The sequence below is a fragment of the Ammospiza nelsoni genome, chromosome 17, assembly GCF_027579445.1.
Source record: "Ammospiza nelsoni isolate bAmmNel1 chromosome 17, bAmmNel1.pri, whole genome shotgun sequence".
Taxonomy (NCBI): Eukaryota; Metazoa; Chordata; class Aves; order Passeriformes; family Passerellidae; genus Ammospiza; species Ammospiza nelsoni.
Genome location: NC_080649.1, coordinates 989,468 through 1,003,951, shown reverse-complemented (window position 1 = coordinate 1,003,951; position 14,484 = coordinate 989,468). Strand labels below are relative to the sequence as shown.

Sequence of the window (14,484 nt, the reverse complement as noted above, 5' to 3'; positions counted from 1 at the left end):
CCCATATCCCAATCCCATATCCCAATCCCATATCCCATGTATGTCCCAACCCCATATCCCGATCCCTGTCCCGTTTCCAGCCCTGCGCCCCCTGGCGGCACGCTGAGCACGCGCCTTCCCCCCGCCGCGCTCCGTGGTCTCGCCCATTGCTTCCCCCACGTCCGGGATATGGTCCGTTCCCGCCGTTCCCGCGCATGCGCGCTCCCGCCGGACGCGGCCGGGCCGGCCGGGCGCACGCGCAGAGCCGGGAACCGGGAGCGGAGCGGGAGCGGGAGCGGGAGCGGGGCCGGGGGGACACGGGGTGAGGGAGAGCGGCGGGCCGGGCCGGGCCCACACCCCGCGGGGTGACACAGGCCCCGCAGGCTTTAGGGAGTGCCCCGGGCGCGGCGGCTCCGGGAGCGGCGGCACCATGAACGCGACGCAGGGCACGGTGGGCAGCGACCCGGTCATCCTGGCCACGGCCGGCTACGACCACACGGTGCGGTTCTGGCAGGCGCACAGCGGCATCTGCACCCGCACGGTGCAGCACCAGGACTCCGTATCCTTCCTTCCTTGCCGCCCCCCGCCACCGCCGCCGGGCCCCGCTCGGGCCCGCCGATGCTGCGTACCGACCTTAACGGCGCCCGCAGCAGGTGAACGCCCTGGAGATCACACCGGACCGGAGCATGATCGCAGCCGCAGGTGAGCCTGAGGTGCTGAGCCTCTGCCCGCTGCTCGGCCGCTGTCGGTGCTGAGCCGGTGCCCGGCGCCCGCAGGGTACCAGCACATCCGCATGTACGACCTGAACTCCAACAACCCCAACCCCGTGATCAACTACGACGGCGTGAGCAAGAACATCACCTCGGTGGGGTTCCACGAGGACGGGCGCTGGATGTACACGGGCGGGGAGGACTGCATGGCCCGCATCTGGGACCTCAGGTGGGCACCGGGGCTGCCCCGGGCTGCAGGGCCGAGGTCACAGCCCTGAGCATCCCTCAGCCACTGTCACGGGTGCCACAAGCCCTGACCCCCCTCACTGTCACAAATCCCGTACCCCATGAGCATCCCTCAGTCACTGTCACGGGTGCCACAAGCCCTGACCCCCTCACTGTCACAAATCCCATACCCCCTGAGCACCCCTCCCTCACCGTCCCGGGTGCCACAAGCCCCGAGCACCCCTCATTAACTGTCACAGGTGTCACCAGCCCTGAGCTCCTCTCCCTCTCTGTCACGGGTGCCGTAACTCCTCCCTCTCTGTCACAGGTCCCGGAACCTGCAGTGCCAGCGCATTTTCCAGGTGAATGCTCCCATCAACTGTGTCTGCCTGCACCCCAACCAGGTGAGGAAGCTGCCTCCTTTGGGGTTCCCAGCTCAGAATCCTGAGGAACAGCTTAATGTCCATCCAGTGCCACCCCTGCCATGGCAGGGACAACTTCCATTGTCCCAGGGTGCTCCAAGCCACGTCCACCCTGGCTTTGGGCACTGCCAGGGATCCAGGGGCACCCTGAGCACCCTGTTCCTGTGGCTCCTCTCTGAGGGGCTGCAGAGATGTATTCCAGCAGAAGTTGGGGTACCACAGAGATGGCCTGGGGGCTTCACACAATGTGTTTGTGCTGATGACCTGGTGGCTTTTGCAAAGGGACAGCACAGGGGCTGCACTGAGCTCATCCCATGGCAGCAGACACGCCCTTGGAGCAGGCTCTGCCCCCCAGCATCCCTGGGGATGGCATGGGAGCAAAGCTGGCAGAGTAGGGGCAGCTGGGGAGCCTGAGGGTGACAACAGTGCCAAGGAAGAGCATCCTGGGGCCTTTGGGTGGGGTTTGGTTGAAGTTCCCCAGTGGGTTCAGCAGCTGTTGCTGAGCAGAGGGAGAGTGCGGGCACTTGAAGAGGCTGAAGGGAGCAGGAGCAGGGAAATCAATAGGGATCAATCAGTGCTAATGGCTGGGCTGGGCTTGCAGGGCTGTGGTTTTGCCTGCAGACAGGGCCGTGCAAACCTCTGTAAAGTCCTGAGTAATGGAAATGTTCCCTTGCAGTTCATTTTGCAAATCAGGAATTTCAGGCTAAATTTGAGATCAGTTATTTGGACCAGACTGTCCAAATAATGTAGAATATATACTGTCCTGTAGTGTCGGTGGTGTGAGAGTGTGTTATGTTAAATGAATATTGCTTAACATCGGTCTTAGATGTGAAATAATCCCTGACACGGTGCTGCTGAGGTGCAGAGTGCTGGTTTGTGAGCAGAAGGTGGTTAATTAGGCCAAAGGTGGCAGCATTTGTTTGGGCAGCTCAGTGGCTCTGCAGTTCCCTCTGCAGAGATGCTGATCCCATTATTCAGGGATTCCTCACGGCCTGAGTAAAGCCATGAAAACTTTGCACTCAGCATTTACACCTGCTGAGAGGGGCTGAGGAGCCCAGAAGAGCCTTTTGTGCAGCCAGATAAATGCATTGATGGTGTTTGTCTCCTCAGAAGCAGCCTGTGCTCCCAGGGACAGGATTAGCTGTGCCTGATGACCTGATCTCCTCTAGGGATCCTGCTAAAATTATGGACAGCGCAGGGCTGTCGATAAGGGCCTGGTTGGAGTGGAGACATGCCAGCATTGTCTTCTGCTCTGAGCACGGGATCAGAGCCAGGACTCCTGCCCTTGGCTCTTGTCCTTCCCCTGAGAAGGGGAGAGACACAGAAAAACCCACTTCAGGTTGTGTTTTCTGCTATCTGCACCCTTGAGTGCTTCGGTTGTTCAGTGCCAACCTGCCCTTAATGCTGCCTCTCAGACGTGCTGAAAACCACTTGGCTGCTGTGGCTGTTGTTTGGAGCCATGGCTGTGCCACAAACCTGGAACTGGGACAGCTCTGTTTGCTCTGGGGTTTGGGAAACCAGCAAACCCTTCTGGGGAGGGAAACTGCCTTTTGCAGGGTGCCATGGAGTCAGCACCCGGCTGGGACAGGCTGTGGGACAGCCCTGAGCTGGGGAGAGAGGAGGCAGGACAGGATGGTGCTGCTTAACCTCAGAGCAGGGCTGCAGGGGTGCTGCAGGGGCACAGCGTGGGTGCCAGCTGCAGGAGCACAGTGTTGGTGCCAGCTGCAGGCTGCAGCTGCAGTGGTGCTGCAGGGGCACAGTGTTGGTGCCAGCTGCAGGCTGCAGCTCACGGTGCCCACAGAGCCGTGTGCCCTGCAGGCAGAGCTGATCGTGGGGGACCAGAGCGGGGCCATCCACATCTGGGACCTGAAGACTGACCACAACGAGCAGCTGATCCCCGAGCCCGAGGTGTCGGTGAACTCGGTGCACATCGACCCCGACGCCAGTTACATGGCAGCCGTCAACAGCTCGGTGAGCCCTGCCGGGGTGGCAGCTGGGCTTGGGTGGGCATCCCCCAGCCCGGGCGCAGCCTGGGCACAGGTCCCTCTGTGCCTCTGCTGCAGGGCAGCTGCTACGTGTGGAACCTGACGGGCGGCATCGGCGAGGAGGTGACGCAGCTCATCCCCAAGACCAAGATCCCGGCTCACAACCGCTACGCCCTGCAGTGCAAGTTCAGCCCCGACTCCACGTGAGTGTGGAGCCCTCAGCACGCTCCCAGGGCAGGCAGGGGCCAGCTGTGCCCCCAGCTGTGCCCCCAGCCGTGGCTGCTGCTGGCTGCACACTGCAGGTCCCCAGGGAGGAGTGGGACACAAGGCAGGGCATGTGGCACCACAGCGTTGCCGTCAGGGGTGTCCCACTCCCTGAGCTCAGCAAGGTTTGCAGCCATGGGCTGTTCTCCAGCTGTTCTCCAGCTGCTGCAGTGTGAGCTCCTTCACGGAGTTTGTTCAGCTGGAATCTGCTCAGTCTGACAGTGCAGGTGTAAGGAGATCTGATTGCACTGGGGACAGGTCTCCGGGCTGTCACTGGCCCTGGCCCAGGTCTGTGTAACCAGAGGCCCACAGGGGGACAGTGACTGATGAGATTGCCCTCAGATGTCTCCTTCTTGCAGGCTCTTGGCCACCTGTTCTGCAGATCAGACGTGCAAGATCTGGAGGACTTCAAACTTCTCTCTGATGACAGAGCTGAGCATTAAGAGCAACAACCCCGGGGAGACGTCACGGGGCTGGATGTGGGATTGCGCCTTCTCCGGGGACTCCCAGTACATTGTCACAGGTCAGCCTGCACCTGGGCTGGGCCAGGCCTGAACAGTGACCCTGGCTGGGACACGGCAGAGCCTGGGGCACAGGGGCTGTGAGGGGAGCAGCCACTGCTGGCTGGAGCATTCTGTGCTGCTGCACTGGGGCAGCTGTTGGAACTGGAGGGGAGATCTCCAGGGTGCTGTTCATCTCACAGCCTGTTAGTCCCTTGAGCACACCTCTGGTAATCTCCAAAAGAGCTAAACCCCACATGCAGAGAAGTGCACTGAGCTGCTCTGCCTTGCTGGTCATCACCAGCCCTAAGGATGGCTGAATGAAGCAAGAGCAAAGTATTTCTTAGAATAATAGTAAGAGAGAAACTTAAAAGGTAATATACGTCCTATTCTTCTTTTCACTCTGTGTTCCAGCCTCCTCGGATAACCTGGCCAGACTGTGGTGTGTGGAGACAGGGGAGATCAAGAGGGAGTACAGTGGCCACCAGAAAGCCGTGGTCTGCCTGGCCTTCAATGACAGCGTCCTGGGATAACGTGTGGCAAGGACAGCACCTCTGCTTGTTTCCCCTTGCCTTGCCTTGCCTCTCCAGAGCCTGGGACACGCTCTGTTCCCATCCCCTCCTGTGTGGAGAGGGCTGGGGCTCTGACAGGGGCAGCTGCAGCTGCCTGGGCTGAGACCAGCCTTCAGCTCCAGCCTGGACGTTGCTGACACGTGTGTGGCCCTGAGGGAGGGAATGGGAGAGGGAGGCACGGTCCCACTGCAGGGACACGGGTACAGCTGCAGGAATCCCTGGGGCGTCGGCTGCTGACAGCTCTGGATGTTCCTGTACCCCAGAGTGGGAACAAAATAAACCTCAGCCTTTGCCAGTGATGGGAGAGGCTGAGCAAAGAGGAGAAGCAGCTCTTGTCTTTGTTTGCAATCCCTTTATTCAAAGTGTTTCACAGAGTGCCTTGGAGAGCCGCTCTCCTAAAGCCAACCACCCCCAGATGTAACAGCAACCACCTGGTGCTGAGCAGAGCCTGGAGCCCCAAACCTCCAGCTGCTTCCTGGGATTCCTCTGGGCCAGGCTCTCCTAATTCCTATGGACAAGGCACTGGAGCAGAGCTGCAGTGTCTGTGCTGGCAGTGCTGAGCAGAGGCCTCCTGCTTCTCTAAACTCTCCTGATGCTGTGTCTCTAAACTCTCCTGATGCTGTTTCTCTAAACTCCTGACCTGCAGCACAGAATCGGCAGGAAGCTCTGGGGATGCTGTGGGTGTTCCCTTCCTCATGGAGGTCAGAGGCTGTTGAGGAATCCAGTCCAAGTGTGAGGGCACAGAGGGGCTGTGGCTGCAGCACTCACTCGGGCAGGTAGTAGAAGCAGATGGAGACACAGATGTTGCTGGGGAAGCAGATGTCAATGCACAGGTAGATGAGGCGCTGCCTCCCCGGCCCTGCCAAGGAGCAAGGACAGCAGTGAGAGCAGGGCTGTGGTCCCCGGGGATGCTTTGGTCCTGCTGAGTCCCCCTGATGCTTTGGACTCCTGCAGAGTCCCTGGGGAGCTGAGCAAGGGGAAAGCCTCAGGGAATGACCTTTCTGATTCAAGCTGGAGTCAGATGGAGCAGGCTGACAGCTCAGCAGGCTGCTTTGGCTGAGGATGAAGGTGGCAGGGATTAAGCAGTGATGTCTCAGGGACAGCTCTGTGTGCTGGCTGTGCTGTGCTGTGCTGCTGGGGCAGCTCAGAGCCCATCCCAGTGCCACGGCTCAGGACAGGGGTGGGTACGAGCCAGCACTCAGGGGTGGTGGACAGTGGTCTCATTTTGCACTAGAGGTCACCTGTCCCTGTCCTGGCCCTTGGCAGCCAGTCCTGGGGAGCATCAGCTGCTGTGCAGCACAGCCTGATCCTCTTAGAGGTGCTGGCAAAGCTCCTGCCCGCCCTGCCAGGGGAGTGCCCCACTTACCGTGGGCTCTGCGCACCCAGAGGATGGAGGAGTGCTCACACAGGCTCTGCACAGCCTCCCCCAGCGCCCCGGGCTCCAGCTGCTGCCCGGCCACAATGCCCAGGAACTCCCTGTAGAACTTGGTCTGGTTGTTGGGCTGGAGCGGCTGCTCGGCCTGAAAGAAACGGCCCCGTTGGTTCCTGCAAGGCAGGCACTGTGTGTGTCCCCAGAGCCCTGCTCAGCTCCCAGGGCACCCAGGAGTGCTCTGTGCCCCAGCAAGCGTCTCCTGCCAGCTGCCCTGTCCAGCTCCCAGCTCTCATTGCCTGTCTCTGGGCTGCTGGCAACCCCAGCAATGCCAAGTTTTATTTCCATTTAGGAGCCTCAGGGCTGGGCAGGTGCTTCCCTCTGCCTGCATCCCTTTTGGGAGCCTGTGTTCCCACACTTCTCTGGGAGTAAGGACCAAGGACCCCCAGGAGGAAAATGGAAATGGATAGCAGATGGCGGGGACACAAAAAAACGGGCTTTCTGTCTCCTGGGGATGGAATCTGCCCCTGCCCAGGCATCCACTGACACTTTGTTCTGAGGGTCCTTGTACATGACTGCCTCCAACCTTGTCCTTCCCTGGCAGCTGGTAACAAACCCCCTTTGTTTTTCCTCCCCCAGATTTTTGAGCAGGTAACAGAACCCGGTGGGAGCAGGTCCTGCAGGAGCCCTGCCATTCACCTCCGTGGGACACACACCTCCCCTGCCCCAGGCTGCTTCCCACAGGAGTCAGGGCATGGATAAAGGCAGGAGCTGCTGCTCAGAGCTGGCTGGGAGCCCAGCCTGGGGCACAGCTCTGCTCCTGGGAGCAATGAATGCCCCACAACAGGGGCTGGGAGAGCCCTGCCCCGGCTCCTTGGGGAACAGTTCCCCTGCAAATCCCACAGGGAGAACACTCAGTGACCCTGTGCAAAGCCCAATCCCCCCCAGCTGTCCCGGGAGTGCTGCAGCAGCTGCTCACGCTGTGCTCAGAGGTGTTGAGAGCCATCTGCAGGTCCCAGGGCTCCATCCTCCTCAGGTAGCAGGCTCGCTGCTCCAGCGGCTTGTAGCACACGTAGCCCTGGCAGATGGACAGATGTGGACAGATGTGCCCTTGGAGCAGGCAGCACACGCCCACCCTGGCCCAGGAGAGCCCTGAAGAGCCCATTCCCTTTCCCCTGCTCTGAATTGATGATTAAAGGTGCAGAGGGAGGCAGGGCTGCCCCGGCACTCACGTTCCTGCTGTCGTACAGCACCACGGCGCTCAGGTTGCTCCGGGAGGTGATGTAGTAGGTGACAGTGCTCCTGGCCTTGTCCACCACGGCTGTCTGGTTCCTCAGCGGGTCCTGCTGGCCCTGCAGCGTCACTCGGAGGAGCTGGGAGCCAGCCTGGGTGCGAGGAGAGGGAGGGCAGCACCCACCAGCAGCTGCTCTGTGCCTGTGTGCAGCTTCTCCCACCTACAGCCCCGGCTGGCCCCTGCTCCCCCTGCTCCTGGCTGGCTCAGCAGTAGAGAGGAGCAGGCTCTGACCCAGGGGAAGGGTGATCCACAGCTCCATCCTCACCCCAGTGCCCCTCGTGCCAAGGGCAGCAGGGGCTGGAGGAAAGGGCCAGGGGACCCCCAGGCCTGCCTGCACCTCCCTGCTCTGCCCAGGGACTGATCCAGCCAGACTCAGCCCACCCGTCCCTCCTGGAACTGCTTCCCACACAGCCCAGGCTGCCTGCCCAGATCAGCATCCCTTACCTGGGCAGAGCTGGGGGAGAAGCTGAGAACCCCCACAACACTGACACCAACGACTGCAAAAAACAACAAGGCAACGGACAAGATGATCCAGAAGGTCCTGGAGGGAGCTGGGAGGTGTGCTGGGGCCCTCCTGTCCTAGGAGCCAGGCAAAAGAAGGAGGAACAGGAGTTAAAATTGACTCTTCTGCCAATTCTCTTTCACCAAACAAGTTTCCAGCTCATGACACAAAGCCTTGTACACTCTGGTTGGAGTGCAGAGCTGCCAAACCATTGCAGCACCTGGAGTAACCCCACAGTGCTGGAATTCAGATCCAGCATCCTGGTACCCAGCACTGGCACAGCCAGGGAAGCTGCAAAGCCCCAGGGCAGGGCTGGAGCAGCAGCTTTCCAGACACAGGGAACAACAAATTAAATTATTGTGGTTTACAGCAGAAATCCCCAGCGGGACAGTCAGCATTGGAATCAGACCCCGTGTGGAGGGATCCTGCTTCTGTCCCCTCCCTGTGCTGGGCTCTGCTGGATTTTCTTGCTAAATTATTCTCCATGAGACCAAGGAAAAGAGCTTGGCAGCGCTGTGACATTTCTATTGGCTCTATTAATTTACTTTAATTCTTACATTGAAGCAATTAAATTTAACTTCATGGCACATAACGGGATTTTTACGAAGCAGAAAATGTGCTTTCAATAATCTCAAACACAGCCCACATTTAAAAAATAACCTGTTTCCCAATCCTCTGAAGGACAGAGACATTCAATCCGTGCCCAGGATTGCATGTGCTCCAGCTGCACGAGGACGGGCTCACCCAGCCTGGGGACAGTTATGGATCTCTATTGGAAACAGAGAACTCCCAGGTTATTCCCTGAGAAAAGCAGTGAGGTAAAACTGCACCTATGTGAAATCCTGTCAATTCCAGCAGAGCAGAGCCCCAGCCCTGCAGTGCCTGGCAGGTTTTCAATAAGCAATGGAATTCCCTCTGGTGGGAAAGGTGCAGATAAAGAACTCCAGCAGCTCCCAGCTGTGAGGGCACAGCTCACCCCCATCCCGAGCAGCCTGGCTGTGGCTCCTCTGCCCTGGAACCTGAGCAGGTAAACCCGGGCACCCCCGAGGCACCTCAGCCCAGGTGGCAGCAGCTCCTGGCAGGAGCTGGGCTGGGGATCAACAGAACCCTCCCAGGATCCGTGGGAATGGCAGGAGCTCTGCCCCTTGGATGGGATCAGGCAAGCACAGAGCACTGCAGGGGCAGGGAGTACTCACTGATGGAACAGGGAATACTCACTGCAGGACAGTAAATACTTCAGGACAGGGAATGCTCAGGAATACTCAGGGATACTCACTGCAGGGCAGGGAATGCTCAGGAATACTCAGCATTACTCACTGCAGGGCAGGGAATTGTCACTGTAGGACAGGGTATTCTCACTGCAGGACAGGGAATACTCAGGAATACTCAGCAATACTCACTGCAGGACAGGGAAAGCTCAGGAATACTCACTGCAGGGCAGGGAATGCTCAGGAATACTCAGCAATACTCACTGCAGGGCAGGGAATGCTCAGGAATACTCAGCAATACTCACTGCAGGGCAGGGAAAGCTCAGGAATACTCAGGAATACTCACTGCAGGGCAGGGAATACTCAGGAATACTCAGCAATACTCACTGCAGGGCAGGGAATACTCAGGAATACTCAGCAATACTCACTGCAGGGCAGGGAATGCTCAGGAATACTCAGCAATACTCAGCAATACTCACTGCAGGGCAGGGAATGCTCAGCAATACTCACTGCAGGGGCAGGGAATGCTCAGCAATACTCAGCAATACTCACTGCAGGGCAGGGAATGCTCAGGAATGCTCAGGAATGCTCAGCAATACTCACTGCAGGGGCAGCAGGGCCCGCACCGTGCCCTCCTTCCATCCTCCCTTCAGACCAGGACCCGGCTGCTGCTCCTCTGCCTGCTGCCCACGCTCAGGCCGGGCATGGTCCCGGCTCCAGGCACGCCGGGGGAGCCTGGCCGTGTGTCCGTGGGCCATAAATACCTGTGCCCACAAACACCTGTCCCTGGCAGCCCGGGGGCTCTGCGGGACCCGACACCTGATGGGGAGCGGGAGCTGAGCGCTGCTGTCAGTGCCGGGCGCGGCTCTTCCTGCCCGGCCCCGGGGCAGGCGGGAGCCACAATGGGGGCCTTTGAGTGCCCCGGGGCTGGCACGGCCCTGCACGGCCCAGGTGGGGCTCCTGGAGAGATCAAATGGCCAGAGGACGGTGGCGGCCTGCCCGTGGGGCAGCGGCAATTCCCACATTTCAACGGGAGCTCCTGGGCTGGAGCCAGGCGCCGATCCTGCCGTCCCTGCAGGGCTGCACAGACACACGGACACACCCGTGCCACCCTGCAGGGAAAGGGAAAAGGGCTGTGCCACCAAGTCACTGCCACAGCCCGCGCCGCTCTCACGCCGTCACCCGTGTCCTGATCCTGAGCAGTCCAGGAGCCCCCAGAACGTTCCAGACCCGCCAGCCAGACATAACCAAGGTGTGGAGGCAAGGAAAAGCCAAGAATTCCTTCACGTGATGTCTACCCAGGGAAAATGCAGGCTTTGGACTCCTATCATGCATGGGGCTCAACAAACTGGGTGAAGGGAGCCCACAAGAAAGGAGGAGAGGGACTTTGGCCAAGGGCGTGGGCAGGGCAAAGGGGAATGGCAGAGGGTGAGATGAGGCGTTGGAAAGAAACTCTTCCCTGTGAGGGTGGGCAGGCCCTGGCACAGGTGCCCAGAGCAGCTGTGGCTGCCATGGATCCCTGGCAGGGTCCAAGGCCAGGCTGGACATTGGGGCTGGGAGCACCTGGGACAGTGGGAGGTGTCCCTGCCATGGCAGGGGTGGCACTGGGTGGGATTTGAGGTCCCTTCCAACCCAAACCATCCCTGACCCCCAGGATTCCCAATGCTCAGCAGACCAGACCACACGGTGAGACAACGCTGGGGACAGCAGGTTTGAGAGTTTAATGGGAATTCAAGTAGAGGATTGGGAACAGTTTGGAAGCCAGAACAGAGATCTGAAGCACGATTGACAGCGCCAGCAGCACATTCCAGCACCCCTGAGCCCAGGCAATGGCTCCCTGGCCAGCAAGAGCCCTCAGCAGGGACAGAGCTGCCTGAGGGATGCTGGACTCTCTCCTGGCCTTCTCCTGACACAAAAAGCACCAGAAACAGAGACTGAATGCAAACCACACTGTTACATCGGACAGGACCTGCAGTGAGTCCACAATGTCCATCTCCATGTTACCCAGACCAGGGGTAAGCTCTGCCTCTGGGACTTTGCAGGAGAGATTTTCCACGCTTCCTTCCACAACTCCACATTACAAACAACAGCCTTGCAGAGGTTCAGCCAGTGCTCTGGGAACACTGAGAGCCTCTGCACTGCAGGGTTATTGCTGTGCAAAGGAGGTGACAAGTTACCAGGCAGGAAATCAGCACTGCCCGAGCTCCTCAGCTGGACAGGAAGGAAAACCAGTGCTTAAATTGAACTGTAGGTACTGGAATCTATGCAATAAAAGCGAGTTATTTGCATATATAATTTTCAATTATTTCTGTAATGCGAAAGCTTTCACTGTGGGATTCAGGCAGCACAAAAACTACCCTGTGGTGAGCCCCTCATTGCCCAATCCCACCTGGAGATCAAAGAGAATCATCCCTGAGCAAGCCAGCACTCCTCACCACCCAGCGTGCCCAGCCCCAGCTGGCACACACGGAAGATCTGAACCTCAGGGATGGGAAGGAAGCACGAGCTGCTGTCACACACACCCAGAGCCACGGGGCTCCCTGGGGACAGCTGTCCTGGGCACTACACCCATCCACGGACTGAGCAGGAACTGGGATTGTGCACTAAAGCCAAGGCAAGAGGCTCAGTGATGCTGAGGGAAGTGCAGGAGCTCGGTACACATTGATCCTGGGATTTCTGGGAAGCAGCAGGAATGAGGGACAGTCCTGTGTGGCCACAGACTCTCTGCATTACCAAATGCAACCGTTTAGGAGAATTAAATCAGTGCTAAGTACATTCCTCTCATCCTCCCTCCTGGGAAACAAGATATATTATCATAGACTCTATTTATAATTTAAATATATTCTAACTTTATGCTCAGGGAGTGCCAGTGTGTACAAGTGCTTTACACACTCTCGACCTTGGACAGACACTGGTCAGCAGACAGGGTCTGGAATTATGTGGGATCATCCCAATCTGCATCACAAGTGCAACATGCAGTGAAATGAAAGAGATGAATTTGTGTGACCTGACGTGGGGCTGTGCCCCTCAACGGGGCCCTAACTGGGAAAAAGAGTCAGCCCAAGGGCAAACACCAGCTCCACAAGTGCTTCCAAGCACAACCAGAGTTACTGCACATCCCAAGAGTCGTTTCCCTGAACAGACTGGGCTGAGCCATGGCCCAGCCTGGCCAGGACATGATCCTTCCCCTCAGATCACCCAGCTCCAGCTCAGCCCAGAGGAGCTGCGCCATGGATCCAGCGCTGGATCGATGCATGATAACCAAACCCAGCCCCAAGCCCAGCCCCTGTAACGCCCCCTTTGTTCAAAGTGCATTTCAGACTGAGATGTAAACAGAATCATACAGAGAGGACAGAGAGGAGACAAGCGAAGGGTTCTAACCCCGGGGAGTACCTAGCGAGTGCGTGGGTTACTGCCAGGGGCTGCTGCAGGGCTGCCCCTCACCCCTCACTGCCCCAGGGCCGGCAGCAGGTCGGCGATGCTGTCCACGTAGAAATCGGGGACCAGGCCGTGCCTGGCGGGACAGCCGCTGTCCTGGTGGCCCCGCACCTCGTCCAGGGCCGTCACCCCGGTCAGCGTGAGCAGCGTGGTCAGCCCGCAGCTGTTGCCCATCAGGATGTCCGTGTCCAGCCTGTCCCCCACCATGATGGTGCGAGCGGGGTCCACCGGGAACTCCTGCGCCACGCAGTCGAACATGAAGCGGTTGGGCTTGCCCACGATGAACGCCTCGCGCTGCGCCGCCGTCTCCACGGCCTTCACCAGGCACCCTGTCCCTGGGGAACAGACAGAGGGATGGATTAGGGACAGGCAGAGTGTCCAGGGCCTTCCCCAGGCACCTTGTCCCTGGGGAACAGACAGAGGGATGGATTAGGGACAGGCAGAGTGTCCGGGGCCTTCCCCAGGCATCCCAGCCTTCACCAGGCATCCTGTCCCTGGGGAAACACAGAGAGGGATTAGGGACAAGAGTCTCCACAGCCTTCACCAGGCACCCTGCGGGATCATGCAGAGGGATTAGAGACAGAAGGCTCTCAGCACCCACACGAGCCAGGACAAATCCGCTCAGGTCACTGGGAAGGGACGCCTCAGCTTTGCAGGCAGAGGGACGGGTGGGTCCCAGGGGAAGTGGTGCTTAAAGCCTGCCAGGAGGTGGGAATTCCGTCCCGCAGTGTCGAAAGGGAACTGCCATTCCCAAGAAAAGGATCAATAAGGATTCCCTCTCTTTCCTCCGGGGTGCTGTGGAGGAAAGGCTCCGGGACACCGAGGCTGCCTCAAAGAATCCCAGGATAGCTGGAGGGGACCTCTGGAGACCATCCAGTCCAACGCCCGTACCAGGCAGGGCCACCTGGATTAGGTGACACAGGAATGTGCCAAGGCGAGTCTGGAACATCTCCAGACAGAGACTCCGTGACCTCCCTGGGCAGCTGCTCCAGGGCTCCGCCACTCCCCAGGGAAAAGGTCCTTCCTGAGGCTGAGCTGGAACTTTCTGCGTTTTACCACCACGACCCCGAGGCACGGAGAGCGCCCCTGCCCGGGCCCACCCGCTCCGCCCCCCGGCCCCGCGCACCGGGGATGCCGGCGCCGCCCTCGAGCGGCAGCCGGTGGTCGCGGTTGGTGCCGACCAGGAGGCACTCGGGGCCGCCGCGCAGGAGGTACCGCAGCGCCTGGCACAGCTTGGCGTAGCTGAAGTGCTCGTCGAAGCCCACGAGCACGGCGCGCACGGCGGGCTCCAGCGGCGCCTGCACCCAGTCGGCGGGCGCGGGCCCGGGCAGGGCGGCGGGCCCGGTGCCCACGTGCGGGATGCCCACGGCCTCCAGCTCGGCGGCCAGCGCGGCGCTGCCCAGCACGTAGGCGGCGGCGCCGGGCGGCAGCGCCTGCCGCAGGTAGCGGGCGGCGCAGAAGGCCGAGCTGAAGATGTGCCGGGGCTCGGCGGGCGGGAAGCCCAGGCGCCGCAGCTTCTCGGTGTAGGCCGCGCGCGTCCGCCCGCTGTTGTTAGTCACGTAGCACAGCCGCTTGCCCGCCGCCGCCAGCCGCTCCAGCGCCGCCGCCGCGCCGCTCACGGCCGCCTCGCCCCGCCACAGGACGCCGTCGCAGTCGAAGAGCAGCGTGTCGGCGTTGGCGAGCGCGGCCCGCGCCGCCTCGCCCTCCAGCCGCCGGCAGCGCCGCGGGCCGCCCGCCGCCATCCCGTCCGCCATGGCCGCGCCGCCGCGCCCGAGCGCCCCGCGGACCCCATTGGCCCTGCCGCGCTCCGCGCCCGCCGCCCGCGCCTCCCCATTGGCCGCGCCCCGCACGGACCGCGTCCCCATTGGGCGGCGCTGCCGGAGGCCACGCCCGCCCCGCCGGGAGCCGGCGCCCGGTGTCCCCCCCCTCCGTCCTCCCGCGCGTCGCCGCCGATGGCGCCTGGCGCGCCGCGCTGTCATTGGCCGCCCGGCCCGAGGGCCCGCCCCCCGCGCGCTG

General features: G+C 60.5%; 3 protein-coding genes across 4 annotated transcripts; 1 reads left to right on the top strand and 2 right to left on the bottom strand.

The window, feature by feature from the left end:
• The first annotated feature begins 311 nt into the window (after positions 1 to 311).
• On the top strand, positions 312 to 4,982 carry MLST8 (MTOR associated protein, LST8 homolog). 2 transcript variants are annotated; one of them, XM_059484336.1, is made up of 8 exons: positions 312 to 538; positions 630 to 681; positions 756 to 918; positions 1,243 to 1,318; positions 3,155 to 3,307; positions 3,400 to 3,524; positions 3,945 to 4,108; positions 4,500 to 4,982. In XM_059484336.1, exons 1-8 carry the CDS (start codon positions 410 to 412, stop codon positions 4,616 to 4,618), a joined length of 981 nt encoding a protein of 326 aa, XP_059340319.1. In that variant the 5' UTR covers positions 312 to 409; the 3' UTR covers positions 4,619 to 4,982. The 2 variants fall into 2 exon arrangements, with proteins under 2 accessions (XP_059340319.1, XP_059340318.1); XM_059484335.1 differs by having other exon boundaries at positions 334 to 681; positions 3,138 to 3,307.
• Positions 4,983 to 4,989: 7 nt separating this feature from the next.
• Positions 4,990 to 9,736, bottom strand: BRICD5 (BRICHOS domain containing 5). The gene is made up of 6 exons (XM_059484649.1): positions 9,686 to 9,736; positions 7,765 to 7,899; positions 7,259 to 7,411; positions 7,006 to 7,104; positions 6,024 to 6,177; positions 4,990 to 5,516 (listed from the first exon to the last, which is right to left on the bottom strand). Exons 1-6 carry the CDS (start codon positions 9,734 to 9,736, stop codon positions 5,422 to 5,424), a joined length of 687 nt encoding a protein of 228 aa, XP_059340632.1. The 3' UTR covers positions 4,990 to 5,421.
• A 992-nt stretch (positions 9,737 to 10,728) lies between these two features.
• Positions 10,729 to 14,333, bottom strand: PGP (phosphoglycolate phosphatase). Its single transcript, XM_059484727.1, has 2 exons — positions 13,595 to 14,333; positions 10,729 to 12,803 (listed from the first exon to the last, which is right to left on the bottom strand). Exons 1-2 carry the CDS (start codon positions 14,331 to 14,333, stop codon positions 12,478 to 12,480), a joined length of 1,065 nt encoding a protein of 354 aa, XP_059340710.1. The 3' UTR covers positions 10,729 to 12,477.
• Between the last annotated feature and the right edge of the window lie 151 nt (positions 14,334 to 14,484).

Bases quoted from the DNA above. Each gene is read 5' to 3' on its own strand.
- MLST8 (XM_059484335.1), top strand. From the start codon at position 410: ATGAACGCGACGCAGGGCACGGTGGGCAGCGACCCGGTCATCCTGGCC. The intron at 919-1,242 runs GTGGGCACCGGG...TCTCTGTCACAG, and splicing joins GCCCGCATCTGGGACCTCAG to GTCCCGGAACCTGCAGTGCC. The intron at 4,109-4,499 runs GTCAGCCTGCAC...TCTGTGTTCCAG, and splicing joins CTCCCAGTACATTGTCACAG to CCTCCTCGGATAACCTGGCC.
- BRICD5 (XM_059484649.1), bottom strand. From the start codon at position 9,736: ATGCCCGGCCTGAGCGTGGGCAGCAGGCAGAGGAGCAGCAGCCGGGTC. The intron at 7,412-7,764 runs GTAAGGGATGCT...CCTCGCACCCAG, and splicing joins TCTCCCCCAGCTCTGCCCAG to GCTGGCTCCCAGCTCCTCCG. The intron at 6,178-7,005 runs GTGAGCAGCTGC...CGTTTCTTTCAG, and splicing joins TCAACACCTCTGAGCACAGC to GCCGAGCAGCCGCTCCAGCC.
- PGP (XM_059484727.1), bottom strand. From the start codon at position 14,333: ATGGGGACGCGGTCCGTGCGGGGCGCGGCCAATGGGGAGGCGCGGGCG. The intron at 12,804-13,594 runs GTGCGCGGGGCC...TCTGTTCCCCAG, and splicing joins GGGCGGCGCCGGCATCCCCG to GGACAGGGTGCCTGGTGAAG.